Below are 15,721 nucleotides of genomic sequence, written 5' to 3'. Positions count from 1 at the left end.
TTCAAGGAGACTCTGGATAATGAGAAGACGACGTCCCTGCGGGGCGCTCCATGGGGTGTCCGGGGGCCGGGAATGCGGGGGACGGGTGGGGCGCGCTGTGATCGGGCTGGGTTACCGGGTCGGCGGCGGCCGCGGGGGCCGCGGGGTAGGGGCGCAGCCGGGGCGCCGGCGGGGTCGGGGCGCGCGAGGGCGGGCGCGCAGCCGGCGGCCGTCCCGCCTCTCTCCGGAGCTCCCGGCCTTTCCCATCCGGCCCGCGACGCTCCGCCCGCCCCGTCCCACATGACACCGCCTCCGCCGCAAACTTTTTCCTCCCATCCTGTCGCGGCTCGAAAGGAATGGAAAATGGCGGCCTAGGCGCGGAGTTTCCTGCCCGACCGGCGGCGGCGGCGGCGGCTCTCGCGGCGGCCTGGGGCGCGGGCCCCGCGCGGCGCCATGACGCGTTGGGTGCCCACCAAGAGAGAGGAGAAATACGGCGTGGGTGAGCAGCGCGCGCCGCCCGCTTCGCGCCGGGCCTGCCCCGCGTCCCCGCCGCCGCGCCCGCCACTTGCCCCAACTTCTCGGGGCGCGGCGCTCCGGGCGGCCGGGGCCTGGCGGGGCGCGGGCGGCGGGGCGGGGGTGCGCCGAGCCTGTTGCAGCCGGCGCGGGCGGCGCGGGCGGGATGCGGAGTGGCCGCGGCGCGGGAAGAGGCGTCTTCGCCCCGCCCGCCCGCGCCGCCCGGCCGAGCGCCCGATCGCACCCCGTCGGCTGGCTCTGCCCACTCGGACCCCGGGCGCACGCTGTCCCCGCGCCCCCGCCGGAGCCCGGGAAAGCCGGGCCGGGGACACGCGGGGGTGAGGGGCGGGTTGTGTCACTTCCCGAGGGTGTCCCCTCCGACGTCCAGTGCTCGGGCGGGCACCCCAGTGGCGGAGCCTTCCAGTCTCCGGGGCTTCCCCTAACTCGGAGATCCCATTCTGCCCGCGGCCGAAGCCTTCAGTTTGGCTGGGCCCGGCCGGGCAGCCCCGGCGTCATTGTTCTGCCGCGCCTTTTTGCTTTTTGGATGAAGTTGTGTTCAGAGTCTGGGGCTCGGTGTGGACAGTTTCAAGTTGCAATGATCAAAGCGAAGAATTGTTCTCTGCCCAGTAGGAAGTGGCCTGCGCCACCCGGGCGGGCCGAGCGCGCTGCCCGCCACTTGGTGGTCGCGCCCTGGGCCGTGCGGGACCCTCGGAGAGGAGCAGCCGAGCGCTCCGCTGTCCCCGGGGCCCGGAGAGCTGGTTGGGGAGGGCGGGGACCTGTTTTGGCTCCGCCGCTCTTTGTCGTTTCCTGAGGGGAGTGGGGGAATCGGGTTGCAAGTTTACATTTCGGACGGAGTGACTACACATTCCAGAGAGCGAGGCTTTCCTTAATGGCAAACGAGCAGACCCCGGCCCTTGCCGCGCTCTGCCGGCCTCCGCAGGCCATTCGCAGCCCGGCCTGCCGAGGCCTGTGGGCTCCTGTCTTCTCTACCCCGGGTTCCCGTCCGCCCCGGCTGCCCTCTGGGATCCCTGGATGTTCCCGGTGATTTTAAGTCTCACTTTCCTCCTGCTTTTCCATCCAAAGGAGTCCTGACCACCTCCCTCACCCAGGCCAGACTCTGCCCCACTTGCAAGGCCTCTTGTGACCTTGGCCTCCCCTCTGCCGCTGGGTTGTGCCCTCTAGGGCTCCGGCTCAGCCTGCCCTGCCCTCGGGTCTCTGAGCCCGTGCAGCGCCCCGCTGGCTCCAGGAGTGTGGTGCCCACTCCCACGGCTGGTCTGGTTCAGTCCTGGCCCTCTGACTTTTGGAAAGCCTCCTAGGTGGCTTTAGCCCCCAGGGCTCTCCTTTATGAGACTCCAGTTGCTTATCTCTGCTAGATGCTTGGACAGTGGCCTTGGGAACAGGCCTGAGCCTGGGTCCCCCCCTCTGGGCCTACAGTGGCTTGTGCCACACACCGGTTGGGGGGCCTCCTGGCTTCAGGACCACTGTGACGGAGCTCCCTTCCTGCCTCTGTTTTAGAGATGTGGAAACTGAGGCTCAGACATGCACAAAGGTCAGTGGCAGAGGTGGGCTTTCTGACTCTGTGAGCTGAGCCTGCACCCTGTGTGCTTCTGCATGGATTCAGCTGGGGGCACGTCGTGCAGAAACCTCCCCATTAATCTGCATTTGATGAGGGAGGGTTGGGGTGGAGATGCTAGCTGGGATTGTTTCAGGTGTGGTGGCAATGGGGTCCAGGCTGTGGTGAGCCTGCTGGGGTGATGTGTATGGGGAGAGAACTCAGGACAGACCTGCAGGGAGCACAGCACTGAGAGGTGGAGGAAGAGCTGGAGGACTGAGGAGAGGCAGGAGCAAGCAGAGGAGCCGGGGGCCCACCACCCTGCAGAGGGGGCACGGAGCAGCTCTAGCTGGGGCGCAGGGCTTGCCCCCTCTGTCCTGTGCGGTGGGGACTACAGAGGCAGAGGGAAGATCAATTGCTTCCCCTCTCTCACACCACTACTAAGTGCTGCTCCCTGGCTTGAACCCTTGCTGTGGTTCTAGAGTTCATGCTCTCCTGCACTGTACTCCCAGGAGCTGGGGGAGGGGCTTCTCTTTGGAGCACTGCATTTGAAGCCACCTTGATACATTTCCTTGGCTCCCTGGGTGATCTGATGGTGTCATTGAGGAGACTGTAGGTATGATACCTGTAGAGTGGCTTGACTGTCGTGTCTAGAGGACACCAGAAGGTAAGTTCAGGGATAGAGTGAGCAGAATCTCCTCAGTGGGGAGGTGGTTGAGGGCAAGAACATGGCTGTGTCCCTCCCCATTAAGTCACACGCCTCGCAGAAGCTTCCTTAGGACTCACTGCTGTGACTTCTAACGTAAAACCTTTGGCTGATACTTCAGTTTTAAGAAAACTTTTTTCCAAAGAAGAAAAGTGTCTGGATGGTTTTGCCAGGTGTGTCTAGGAAGGATGTGAGTGGCTGTCAGGTAGAAGAAAGAGTAGGGCTACTCTGCTTAGTTTCACAGGGTAGGGATGAGACCGCTGAACTGGGTGGAAATGACAAGGCAGCACAACTCGCTCAGCATCAGAAGGAGTTTTAAATAATAGAGCCTCCTACAGGGAGGGCAGGCCGGCCTGGAACAATCGATTTTGGGCAGAAGGGAAGGAAGGGATGCGTGCACTGGGGTCATCCCAGGCTTCCCACTTGTCTGGGATGCACAGGGAGGATTCCACTGGTTTTCACGAAGGGTGTGGGCTGGGAAGATGTAAGTGCTGGGAGGTAGGGATTCATTCCCATTAGCTAATTGGCTGTTTCTGCTTAAGGGAAAATTACTGGAGATACCCCTTCCCAACCACAGTGTTTTTCTGGGGAGCCTAACAACAGAGCTCTGTTTCCCTAGAGGCTTTCTGGGGGATCTGTGGGTGGGCCACACTTCCATTCTGGCCACTGACTTGGCCAATGAATGAATCACGAGGGGAAAGAAAATGATAAAACTCCATCTCATTTGGAAACATGAATCACAGCGCATTGTTTGCAAGTATTTGGACTCTGTTAGAAGCATTGTTTGTAAATTAGACACTTCAGTTATTTATTTATTTTGCAAAATCAGGCAAGGAGTAAACAGCCGATGTGTTGCTTCCTCAGCAAAGGCAGAAAATGCTGGTTCCCCAGATTCATGGTGGGGGCTGCGAGTGCCTGTGAAATTTACTAGCCTGTTAATTTCTCCCGTTGGGCTTGAGTTTGGTGGGTCAGTGTTTACAGACTTGGTTTATTAATGCTGGCATGAACTTTGACCTAGCTGTCACACCACGGCTTGGACCGTATAAACTTTTCCATCACCACCAGTAACTCAGAGTCTTAGCTCTCCACACCAGTAAAATTGTGTTCATATGGATCCTGTTCCTAAGACTGAGTAAAAAGATGCAGCATGTTCTGCCGTCACAGCTGAAGATGCTGTGCTCGCCTCTCAGTGATAGTGTGGGAGGTAAGTAATGGTCCCCCAAAATGTCTATGCCCTAATCCCCAGAATCTGTGAATGTTATGTGACATGGCACAAGGGACTTTGCAGATGTTATTAACATGAACCTTGAGATAGATGATCCTGGATCATCCACATGGGCCCAAAAAGCAGACAACTTTTCTGGCTGGTCACCGAAGAGGGACTCAGAAGAAAGATGCAGAGGTAGAGTCAGAGAGATTCTGAGCCTGGGAAGGGTTTAGTGTGCAGTTGCTGGCTCTGACATGTAGGGACCCACTTGCAAGGACCAGATAGAGGCCTCAGGGAGCCAAGGGCAGCCCTCAGCTGACAGCCAGCAAGGAAACAGGGACCTCAATCCTACAGTCCCAGCTGGATTCTGCCAACACCCAAAATGAGCCTGGAAATAGATGGCAGTTTGTTATGCAGCAGTAGGAAACTAAGAGAGCCGGTGTAGAGGGCAGTGGGAGAGTGAGGCTCTCTTTCTAGCCTTTAACTCTTTTTTTTTTTAAAGATTTTATTTTTTTCCTTTTTCTCCCCAAAGCCCCCTAGTGCATAGTTGTATATTCTTCGTTGTGGGTCCTTCTAGTTGTGGCATGTGGGACGCTGCCTTAGCGTGGTTTGATGAGCAGTGCCATGTCTGCGCCCAGGATGCGAACCAACGAAACACTGGGCCGCCTGCAGCGGAGCGCGCGAACTTAACCACTTGGCCACGGGGCCAGCCCCTCTAGCCTTTAACTTTGTTTCGAAGCAGACAGAACACTAGTGGACCAGGTGTGTTCTTCGCTCTGGCCTCTTCCGGGTAGAACTCTCAAACGAAGATGTGGGCGTGGCTGCACAGAAACCTTTTAACTCCTGGGTCTTGTTCAGTAAGTGACCTTTGAGCAAATTACTCATGCTTTCTTAGCCTCAGTTTCCTCATCTGGAAAATGGAGCCAAGCCTGCCTATGCAAAGCCCAGCAAGGATTCATTGAGAGAATGTTGGCAGAGCACGGAGCCCTGTGTTTGAGATAAGCCAAGCACTCAGTGGAGTGTTGCTTTCATTTATTTTTTACTTAATAAAGCACAGTTTAGAAATGTCGTGGCAAGTGATTTCCTGCTTGGATTTAATAGCCGCAGTTGCTGGAAGAATGCTTTTCCTCAAAAGTTGATTTCTTAGTGGTGTATTTTTGTTCCTATATCGGGGGTAAGGGACATTTGCTTGGTGTTGGGGAGCATGATGTGTATATGCCGATTAGGTGTGAGTAATGATAATTGCTAGGAATAGTGTAATGTCCAAATAAATTTGGGAGTGTGGGAGTTGCAGCGAGATCTCTTGTTATCTAGAGTAGCAAGCAAGCTGCTACTTTGGGGAAGAAAAATTAGATTTGATTCTAAGTAAATAGAAATGCAGACATTTTCATTCACTGCAGTTGCAGAAAAACCAAATTAGGGCATATTATATTTCTACAAACCTGATTTTACTTTGGAAACGTTATACAAATTTTAAATTTATTGTTGTGCTAGTGTTTGCCTTAGAATATCAGACGTTTTATCAGGATTGTCTTAAGATCTGTGAACAGTTCTTTCTCTTGTTCTCTTGTGACTTCTGAGGATGCAAGTAGTGAAAACATAGACAAAGAAACAGGCTGTTGTTGAGTCCTTTGCTGGGTACATCGGAGAATGCCACAGTGTCTCTGCCCAAGCTCGCTCACTTGCGCTCTATCCTTCCCTCCTTCCTTCCTCTCTCTTTTTTTTCTTCTTTAAACTTTGCGTTTTCAGATAATTATAGACACATGCAGTTGTAAGAAATGGTACAGAGAGATAACCCATGTACCCATTACCAGTTTCCTCCAAAGTTATATCTTGCAAAACTATAGTACAGTGTCTGAACCAGGATATTGACATCAATACAGTCAAAATGCAGAGCATTTCCATCACCCCAAGGACCCCACATGTTGTTCTTTTATAGTCACACCATCTCCCTCCTCCTTCCAACAGAAGCCCTGGCAACCGTTAGTCTGTTCTCCATTTCTATGATTTTATCATTTCAAGACTGTTATGTGAACAGAACCACACAGTATGTAACCTTTTTGGACAGGCTTTTTTCACTCAGCGTAGTTCTCTGGAGATTCATCAGGTTGTGTGTGTGTATGTCAATAGTTCATTCTTTTTCATTGCTGAGTAGTGTTCCATGGTATGGATGTACCACAGATGCTTTCAACTGTTCCCCTGTTGACGGACATCTGGGTTTTGGCTGTTACAAATAAAGCTGCTATGAACATTCATGTGCAGGTTTTTGTGTGAATGGAAGCCTTCATTTTCTGGGATAGATGCCCAGGAGTGTAACTGCTGAATTGTATGCTAGTTGCATAGTTGGTTTTTTAAGAAACTGCCAGACTTTTCCAGAATGGCTGTACCATTTCCTATTTCCTGCAGCCATATATGTGTGATCCAGTTTCTCTGTACCTCGCCAGCATTTTTAGTTATCTCTCTTGTCTATTTCAGCCACTCTGAGAGGTGTGTAGTGGTGTGTCATTGTGGTTTGGATTTGCATTTACCTTATTACAGCCCATCCTTGAGGGCTGGCTTGGTTTAATTTGGGAGACGAGCCTGTGGGCAGGTGCCTGTGCTGTGGTTCGAGGGAGGGCTGCTGCTGGAGGTGGTGCTCGCAGGAAGGGCAGCAGGAGCAGGGCTACTGAGCTGTGAAATTGTTGAGTTTGTTCCTGGAAGGGCCCTGAGTCCAGTTGGAAAGATCAGGAGTGAGAGGCTGGTTGGCAGATCAGCAGTGCTTTACACTGCTGGCCCACGTGCTCGGCAAGATGGGCACTTTTCAAACTCCTTTTGTGTCTTGAGAGGATCTTCTGAGAGGTAAGCAATGAGGAGGGGACCCAGTGAGGGCACGGAGTTTGAGTTTTAGCCCTGCCACTACCTACCACTCTTTGTTCATGTGACCTGAGAATAGTCTTTGAACCTCTCCATCCTTTTCCACATTTTCAAAATGGGTTGCTAGTGCTTTTGGGAGGGTCACAAGAGCTAATCTACCATAAGGCAGTTTGGAAACACTGTTATGCGAATAGAAATAGCATTCTTCCTATGTTTGCTTTTATTAATAAGGTGGGAAGGACTTTGGGGCTGTGATTCAGATCAGTGTGTAAAGTAAAGTATGTGTATTAGTCTGCTGCCTTAACAAAGTACCACGCTGGGGGCTTAACCAAGAGGAATTTATTTCTCACAGTTCTGGAGGCTGGAAGTCTAAGATCAAGGAGCTGGCAGGGTTGGTTCCTTCTGAGGCCTGTCCTTGGTTTGTAGATGGCTCCTTCTCCCTGTGTCCTCACATGGTCTTCCCTCTGTGTGTGTCTGTGTCCTATTCTCCTCTTCTTATAAGGACCCAGTCATATTGGATTAGAGCCCACCCTTATGACTTCCTTTTACCTCAGCCACCTCTTCAGAGACCCCATCTCTAAATACATCCAAATGCGTGCTGAGAGCTGGGGGGGGTGGGGTGGTGGTTAGAACTTCAACGACTGAATTTTTGGGGATACAACTCAGCCCATAGCATTGTGATTATCATGACATAAGGTTTTTTGTCTGAATTTTCATCTGCCTTCAGTGGCCACCTTCTGGGTCATTTTTTCCTGTAAGGCTTTGGGTTCCCAGTGCTTTGCAGACGCCTGGGAAGTGAGGCGGGGGGAGCTAGCCGACTAAGCCCCCACTTCCCTCGCAAGGCTCATGGAATTGAAGTTAAGGACTCCTACTGGTTTCTGTGTTCAAACATCAGGATTTCTTGTCATCAGATGGTGACAGGACAGTATGATCAGATAGTTTGAGAGCTGGACACGAAGTCGTGTGTGTGTAAGTGAAGGCACACTGGGAGTGGGCTTTTCCTCTGGGGTGTCTCTCGGGCTCCACCTGCCTGTGTTCACCTGCCTTTAGTATTGAGAGACTAAGATATCCGCGATATTTATTTCTGGTCTCCTTCCATTTGTTTTTGTAGTGTGAGTAGGAAGGCGAGGCTCACTCTGGTTCTGGAATCCCAGTTCTCTAGGGATGGCAAGGAGGCTTTGCTACTGGCCTCGCACATTCCCTGTCAGCGCAGTGAACAACTCCAGGGGGCACTCTTCACTTTTCAGACCATGAGGCTGGCTCCTCCCACCGGGTCACACCATGCACAGCCTGCTGTGGCCCTGGGCCGTCCTGGGAGCGCTTTAATTTCAGTAGTGCATGGGGTGGGGGAGGATGTTGGCCTGTGACAAATTAATGACTCAGTGCTTCTTGATGGTCATTTATAAGCACAGCCTTAGCACGGCGCTCTGCAGTCATCTGCTTCCCTGCGTGCAGGTGGGATGCTGAGTATCCGTGCACACAGGCCCTCTCTGCCTTCAAAAGGCAGATGGTTTCACCCCCAGACAGATGTCTGTTAGCTTGTTTAATTTTCATTTGGGTGCCTTGAAGAGAAAAAGGTTTTCTTTTAGCGTATGGTATGTGCCAAAAGATCACAGGTTTGTGGTCATAGAGATCCCTCTTTGAATCTCAGCCCCATCTCCTGCTAGCTAAGTGACCTTGGGCGAGTTGTTTACCATAAACCTTCTTTAAAAAATTGATGATAATGCCAACCTTGTTGGGCAGTTGTGGGGATAAAGAGAGAGAACCCAGCACAAACCTTGCCCTTGGTCTGTGCTTGGTCAAGTGTTAGTTTCTTTCATTCTTTATTGATTGATTGTGGGGAGAGCCTTGTGTTGCTTGAGACTGAATTCCTGGTTTAATTCAGGCTCTCCCAGCATCCCAGTCTGCCTGGTGGGCCCTATTGCTTCTGCAGCCCCTGCTTGTTTGAGGGGAGGGTCGAAGATGGGGAGAGATGTTTCATGGCTTCCCTAGAATTTTAAAGTTTGCTCCGGGGTCGGATCAGGGGCCAGGGTTCCTCTTGATTCCCAGGGGCCCTGAAGGGACTAGATGAAGGCAAATCTCTAAAGCTCCCCTGGATGAATCTCATCACAAATGTAACTCGGGGGCCTGGCCGGGTTGCATAGTGGTTAAGGTTACACGCTTCACTTTGGTGGGCGGGGGTTCACTGGTTCAGATCCCAGGCGTGGACCTATGCACTGCTTGTCAAGCCATGCTGTGGCAGGCGTCCCACATATAAAATAGAGGAAGATGGGCACAGATGTTAGCTCAGGGCCAGTCTTCCTCAGCAAAAAGAGGAGGATTGGCAGTGGATGTTATCTCAGGGCCAGTCTTCCTCAAAGAAAAAAACCAATAACTCAGAATCTTTATCCTGTTGCAATTACTGTTTACAGTAGCAGTTTGCTGCTGCAGTCCCTCAGGAGTGTGATACAAAATTTGTATGCCATCTTAAGTGATTTTGCTTAATGTACTTGGATAAATTAGATACATTTTTATATATAAATGTAACTATTGTGAATTCCTTTCTGAGTTAGCATTAGCTAGCTGCTGAAACAAAGAGCTCCATCGTTTCACTGGCTTCATCCCACAAAAGCTTGTTTGTCCTTCCTGTTACAGTCCAAGTGGGCAGTGGGGAGGGGGCACAGGGGCTCTGCACTGGCTAGTCATTCAGGGATTCACACTTCTCTCCTGTGGCTCTGCCTTCCACTAGGCTCTTGAGCTCCTTGCCTTTCAGCTTGTGGATGGGTAAAGAAAGAGATGAAGGACAATTCACAGGAGATTTTCTTCCCTGCCGGGGCTGGAGGTGGTGCCCATCCCTCTGCTCACATTCCTTTACCCAGAGCTCAGTCCCTGGTCATACATAATGGCATCTGGGGCTCAGGAATGTAGTCTGCTAGGTGCCCTGCAGGACGAGGAGGGGTGAGCTTTGGTGATCTCCACATGTTCCTCTCGGTACTTATTCTCCGTCCGTCAGTAAGAGTTATGATGGACCCTTTAGCATTATGGGCTCTGAGCCCAGGGATTGTAAGTTCTCACACCTTCTCATCCCTGGGAGTCACTGGCAGAACAGAAGTCCAGACCCCTACAAAGACGTGAAGAGATGTGAATGAGGGCAGATGCTGCCATTTCCCTTGATGTGTATTCTGCTGCTTGTGTCCTCTAGATTGCAGGGTGTTCTTCTCTGTGTACTTAACCCAGAAGGTGCTCCTGGCGGGAGGGGGTGAGGTGGGGTCGACTCGTGAGCATAAGGAAAGCTGCTTTCGAAATGAGTTATCTTCATATCTGCCTGGCACTTCCTGTTCTCACTATCCTAAAACGTGCATGGCACCCCCAGACCCCATGCCTGTTGCATTCTTTTGGCCTCAGAAGGTGGTGTCCTGAAGCCTGCTAATGAGATCTGTGTCTTTGTTTCTACGTGTTGGTTTTTGTTTCTTTTCTGGAATGGAATCTTTATATTCTGCAATAACCGAGGTCTTTATGACTAGGCATGCATCGAAAAAGGCTGGAGAGTTCCATCACAGCTACAGTCCCAACTACAGTAACTTAAAGTTAGGGGTGGGGACATTATGGTGTAGGGTAAAGAGCATTTGATTGGGAGTCGGAATGCCTGGAATCCAGGCCTGGGTGCAACACTTACGCCTCGTCCACCCTCCCCGAGCCCCGGGCCCTTCTCCTGGGAGATGGAAAAAGAATAGTGCTTGTGTTCACCTCTCAGCTGCGCCTGGAGGAGCTGGCAAGATAATGTATGCGGGAGAGCTTTCAGCAGGAAAAAGGACTACTCCTTGTTGTTATTAATCTTCACTTATTATATTATTGATATTAACTTATTATAATATTGATATTATATTATTGATATTTCTAGAGAAAATATACAATTTCTGGTGATCGTTTTAATGACTTTTTAATTGGAAAAGGGCAGTGTGGCATTGTGAGCTTTACTTTTCTTAAAATTTTCTAATTTTTATTTTATTTATTACTGGACAAGTTGTCTAGTAATTGGTTAACAGTATGAGCAGAGGAGCATTCTGCATAAGCAGCTAACCTGGGCAGGTGACGCTACGTGTAGAGATGATTAGCGGTGAAGGTACGTGTGTCCCAGCTTGAGTGGTAAACACAATTGTCTTAAGCTGCGGAGAAATTAGAGATATAGTCATGCCCCACATAACCACGTTTCGGTCAACGATGGACAGCGTGGATGACAGTGGTCCCAGGACATTAGTACCATATAGGCTCGGTGTGTAGTAGGCTATGCCATCTAGGTTTGTGTAAGTACACCCTATGATGCTAGAACAGTGATGATGATGAAATCGCCTAACAATGCAGTCCTCAGGACATGTCCCCGTCGTCAAGCGGTGCATGACTGTAAAAGAAAACTGCCTTCCAGTAACTCTTTCCTTCCTTCCTTCCTTTCCTCCTGGTTGCTTGCTACCTTTGTTCTTCGACATTGGGGGTCTGGAGCCATCCTCATGGGGGGATCTGGAGCCATCCTCATGGGGCTTTTATATTCTGGTACAGGTTAGCAATCCGTTATCTGAAATTCTTGGGGCTAGTGGTGTTTCAAAATTCAGGTTTGTCTCAGTGTGCGAAGAAAGGTGGTACCCCTGCAGATGGCTTGTGTGCTGACCACCCCCAGCAGGTCCGGGCAGCACCCCGCAGTCAAACATATGGATGCAGCTGCCCGAGTGTACCAGCATGCACAGTGGGAGGGAAATAACCTCTAATTAGCCTCATCTGCACTCAGGCTAGATTTTTGCCATTAAATGAATTACAAAAACTCTGTGGTTTTGGAGCTTTGGGGGGATTGCAAGGACGTGGATCTGTGAGATTTTTTTCATGGCTAAACCAACACGTTCTGTGTTTGTCTTCTTGGAGTGTAGCATCCATCCTGGGCCCTTGGGTTCTCTGATCCACGTTCTCAGACTTTGGTGGCTGCTGCCTGATTGGAAACCCCTAAAGTACCCTTTGTGGCCTTCTTGGCCTCATTTCCTGCTACACTCCTGTCCGGCTGGGTGCCTGGCTAGTGCCAGGTCACCATCTGCGATTTGCTGCCTTAGTGTGATGTAGGATTTGTGCCAAATGTAACTTGTTCCCTGCCACCCTCCCCAGTATTGCAGGGCTTATCACATTGGCCTCCTCACCCCTTCCAGAATTGACTGTGCCCTTGGTTCTCAGCCCTGGGCTGTTCCAATAGGTGTATATAACAGCTGCCTAGTGAGAATGGTCCTCAGTCCCCCAGACCTGGGAGGGATGAGGGAGGAGGGAGGGGAGTGGAGAGAGAGAGCCTGGCGAGCATGCCCCAGAGGCAGATTGAGGAGCCCAGAGGCCTGCCTCCCCCAGAACTCACAGCACTGTCCCTTCCCCTTCTTATATTTGTTAGCAGAATCCCTAAGAAAGCAGATTCTGGGCTGAGGGAGCTCTGTGGTCCAGAGGATGAGCTCTGGTCAGTGGCGCTCAGCAAGGGGCCTGGAGCAGCTGGCCCTAAGTCTATGTGACAGAGGCCAGCTCTGCCCAGCGGGGGCTGGTGCTGCACAGGAGGTGACCTGTTTGAGGCTCACTGCCTTGTCCCTGCGGATGTTCAGTGACGTCACTGCAAGGAAGGTGCTTCCCGTGGAGGCTGCCCAATCAGAGCCAGGACCAAGGTGCCGGGTTGGGACGTGTGGGGGCTCTGCAGCCCTCCGTGCCCCAGTCTGCTCACTTGTTGACTATGGAGGACAGTAGTTTCTCCCTCACAGGATTGCTCGAGGGCTAAACAAGCTAATCCATCTAAAGCGGATTTCTCGACCTGTGTACTGTTGACGTTCTGGGTCAGATAATTTTTGGTCGTGGGCAGCTATCCTGTGCATTGCGGGGTGCTTAGCAGCATCTCTGGCCTCCTCCCACTACATCCTAAGAGCACTCCCCTTCCCTCAGTTGTGACATCCCCAGATATCTCCAGCCATTGCCACATGGCCCCTGGGGGCAATTTGGCTCTCTGTTGAGAACCACTGATGTAGAATGCTGGGGGTAGTGTGTAACTTAGTCACACTCAACAGTTGTGACTTGGTAGTCTTGTGACTGAGTTATTGGAAGCAAAGTCTTTCCTGCGTATTTGGAAAGAAAAGAGAAAAACCTGCAGGACTTGCTTCCGGAAGCGTGTGTGTTGGGCAAGAGGATGGGGAGGAGGAGACAAGGAAGCGTGGTGCGCCCCGCTCACCCTCCCCCCCCCCCACACCGCTGGGCGCCTTGGCTGTCCAGAGATGGTCAGGAGCCTGCCGTGTTTCTTCTCCTTTCTGAGAGACCAGCGGCAGTTTTGAGCTCAGGTCCCAGGAAAGATGCTCAGATTACCATGGGAATTATGGACCGTCCTCAACATTTTGGCTGAGAAATACCATTCAGGCTGCCCGGAGACCCTCAGAAATACAGGAACTCAAGCATTCGCTCTCCGAGTTTTATTTGCTGGAATAAAGGCACTTATCAAGCCCTGTTTTTTTTTTTTCTAAAATAACTTATTTTCTTTAACATAATTGACTTTACCAGGGGCAAATAGTGATTTAGCAGGAGGGAAATGTGGGTATTTTTCTTCCAAATTGCTGTGCTGCTAACTTCACAAGATGTATTTTCAAGTCCTTCTAGTGTCATGTGTGTTCTGCTACCCATTTTTCAAAGGCAGGAATGCGTCTTGGTTCTCTGGGCAGTGTGGCTAGCCTGCCAGATTTCTTCAGATCGTTCTTGGGGGTTGTTGCTTTGAGGATCGGCCTGGAGATTTCAAGGGGAGGGAAAAGGGGGATGGGACCCATACTGGGGACTCCCACATACAGGAGGGATGGGACTTAGTCCTGCTGACTCCAGTGACGTTTGGTGGTATTTCTCACACATTTAACCCTGCGTGTTCTGGCAGGCCACGGTGCCTTTGCGTATGCTCTTCTGTCTGCTTAGAAATACCCTTTATTTTCCTTCCATCTGTCTAGCTTTTCCAGGCTCAGCTCAACTTGTAAACCTTTCTCCACTCACCCAGGCTGAATGAGGGGCCTCCCCCTTGCTGCTCTCTGCAGTTCCATGACATGCTTCTGTTCCTCTCGTGGGAGCAGTTGGTGTACTCTTTACCCATGTCCCCTCCTGGACAGAGGGCCCTTGAGGACAAGGGCTGAGCTGTCTTCCTCGCTCTATTCCCTGCACCTGGTGTGGTCCCTGGCACACCTTGTTAAATGAAGGCGAAGGGACAGAGAGATTTCATGTCAGCCAAGTGTCAGGAGCTGCCTTGAGAGACACACGTCTCCTGTTAGTGGGGAGTCACACCCTTGGATGAGTTGTCCCTTCCAGGACATGCGGCAGAGTTAGCGCAGGATTCCAGTGAGTGCTGGGATTAAATGGCCTTGAAGCTCCCTCATCCCTGACCGGGGGGAGGGGCTCCCTAAAAAGGGGCTCTGTCCTGAACTAAACTGGATGCCAGGTGCCGTGCTGCAGCCATATTCGGTGATATTGGGGAGCCAGACAGTTCAGCCACACACCTCTGTTGATGTGTTCCTCAGATAACTGGGGGCATCACCAGCATCTTGGTGGCTTTGTTATCCCTAGAACTTCCCCCTAAGTTTCCCCCTCCTCTCAGCATTGATACAAGATTACTTCTCAAGTCTCCCATTTAATGTAAGGTTCCAATAACGTGCTTTCTTAGTCTGGTTGTTGGTGTAGTTGACTGCAAGGGCTGTTTAGTCTGGTTGTTGGTGTAGTTGACTGCAAGGGCTGCATTAGCAGGAGGGAGAGGAGAAGGAAAGCTGGGTTTGAGAAGGGAGATGGGGTGAGTCCAGCTCCAGCGCCTGGTGGTCGTGGGCCTCTGATCATCTGTAAAAGGCTGGTCTTGCCACCGGTTTTTCCTGCCCCACAACGTGGTGATGAAAAGCCAGTGAAATCAAAGTAGACCGTATATCCAGAAGTACTTCGTGATTGTAAAGCCTTCAACCGTTAAAAGGAACAGTAAGATCGGCACCCTTTGTCTGTAGAGGTCCAGATAATAAATACTTTAGGCTTTCCAGGCCAGGAGGCAAAATTGAGGATATTTATATAACCATTAATAAAAGGGAACCATGTAAAAATGTAAAAACCAGAAAACACTTTGGCTCAGAAAGTTAAACATAGAACTACTGTATCATCCGGCAATTCTACTCCTAGCTTTATGCCAAAAGAATTGAAAACAGGCATTCGGACAAATCCTTGAACAGGAACGGCCATAGCACTGGTACTATTCCCACTACCCAAAAGGTGGAAGTGGTCCAGGTGGCCATCAGTGGATGAATGCATAAACAAGATGTGGCATAGCCATAAAATGGAATATTGTTCTGCCGTAAAAATGAGTGAGGTACTGATACATGCTACGACATGGATGAACCTTGAAAACATGTGGAGTGAAAGAAGCTGGTCACCAAAGGACATATATCTTATGATTCTCATAAGAAATGGCCAGAGTAGGCAAATCCATAGACACAGAAAGCAGATTAGTGGCTGCCGGTGGGGGTGGGGGGTGTGCGGAGAATGGGAAGTGATTGCTTAATGGGTATGGCGTTTCCTTTGGGGATAATGAAAAATATTTGAGAATTAGAACTAGAGAGCGTTGGTAGTTGCACAACAATGTGCTAAATGCGACTGAATTGTACACTTTAAAATGGTTAATTTTAGGGGGCTGGCCCCGTGGCCGAGTGGTTAAGTTCTCACGCTCTGCTTCGGTGGTCCAGGGTTTCGCTGGTTCGGATCCCGGGCACCGACATGGCACCGCTCATCAGGCCACGCTGAGGAGGCGTCCCACATAGCACAACCAGAAGGATCTGCAACCAAAATATACAACTATGTACTGGGGGCGTTTGGGGAGAAGAAGAAGAAAAAAAGAAGATTGGCAACAGATGTTACCTCAGGAGCAGTCTCT

General features: G+C 51.2%; 1 protein-coding gene across 2 annotated transcripts in view; it reads left to right on the top strand.

The window, feature by feature from the left end:
- Positions 1 to 263: 263 nt before the first annotated feature.
- DOCK1 (dedicator of cytokinesis 1) overlaps positions 264 to 15,721 on the top strand; it is a 503,869-nt gene continuing 488,411 nt past the window's right edge. For both annotated transcript variants that reach the window (XM_023637097.2, XM_023637090.2), the window contains exon 1: positions 264 to 478. In XM_023637097.2, coding sequence (XP_023492865.1) covers positions 433 to 478 — 46 coding nt within the window. In that variant the 5' untranslated portion in view covers positions 264 to 432. The remainder of the gene's footprint in view (positions 479 to 15,721) is intronic.

Source organism: Equus caballus, chromosome 1 (genome assembly GCF_041296265.1).
Source record: "Equus caballus isolate H_3958 breed thoroughbred chromosome 1, TB-T2T, whole genome shotgun sequence".
Classification (NCBI taxonomy): Eukaryota; Metazoa; Chordata; class Mammalia; order Perissodactyla; family Equidae; genus Equus; species Equus caballus.
The sequence above is the reverse complement of the archived record's forward strand: the minus strand, read 5'-3'. Positions and strand labels throughout refer to the sequence as shown.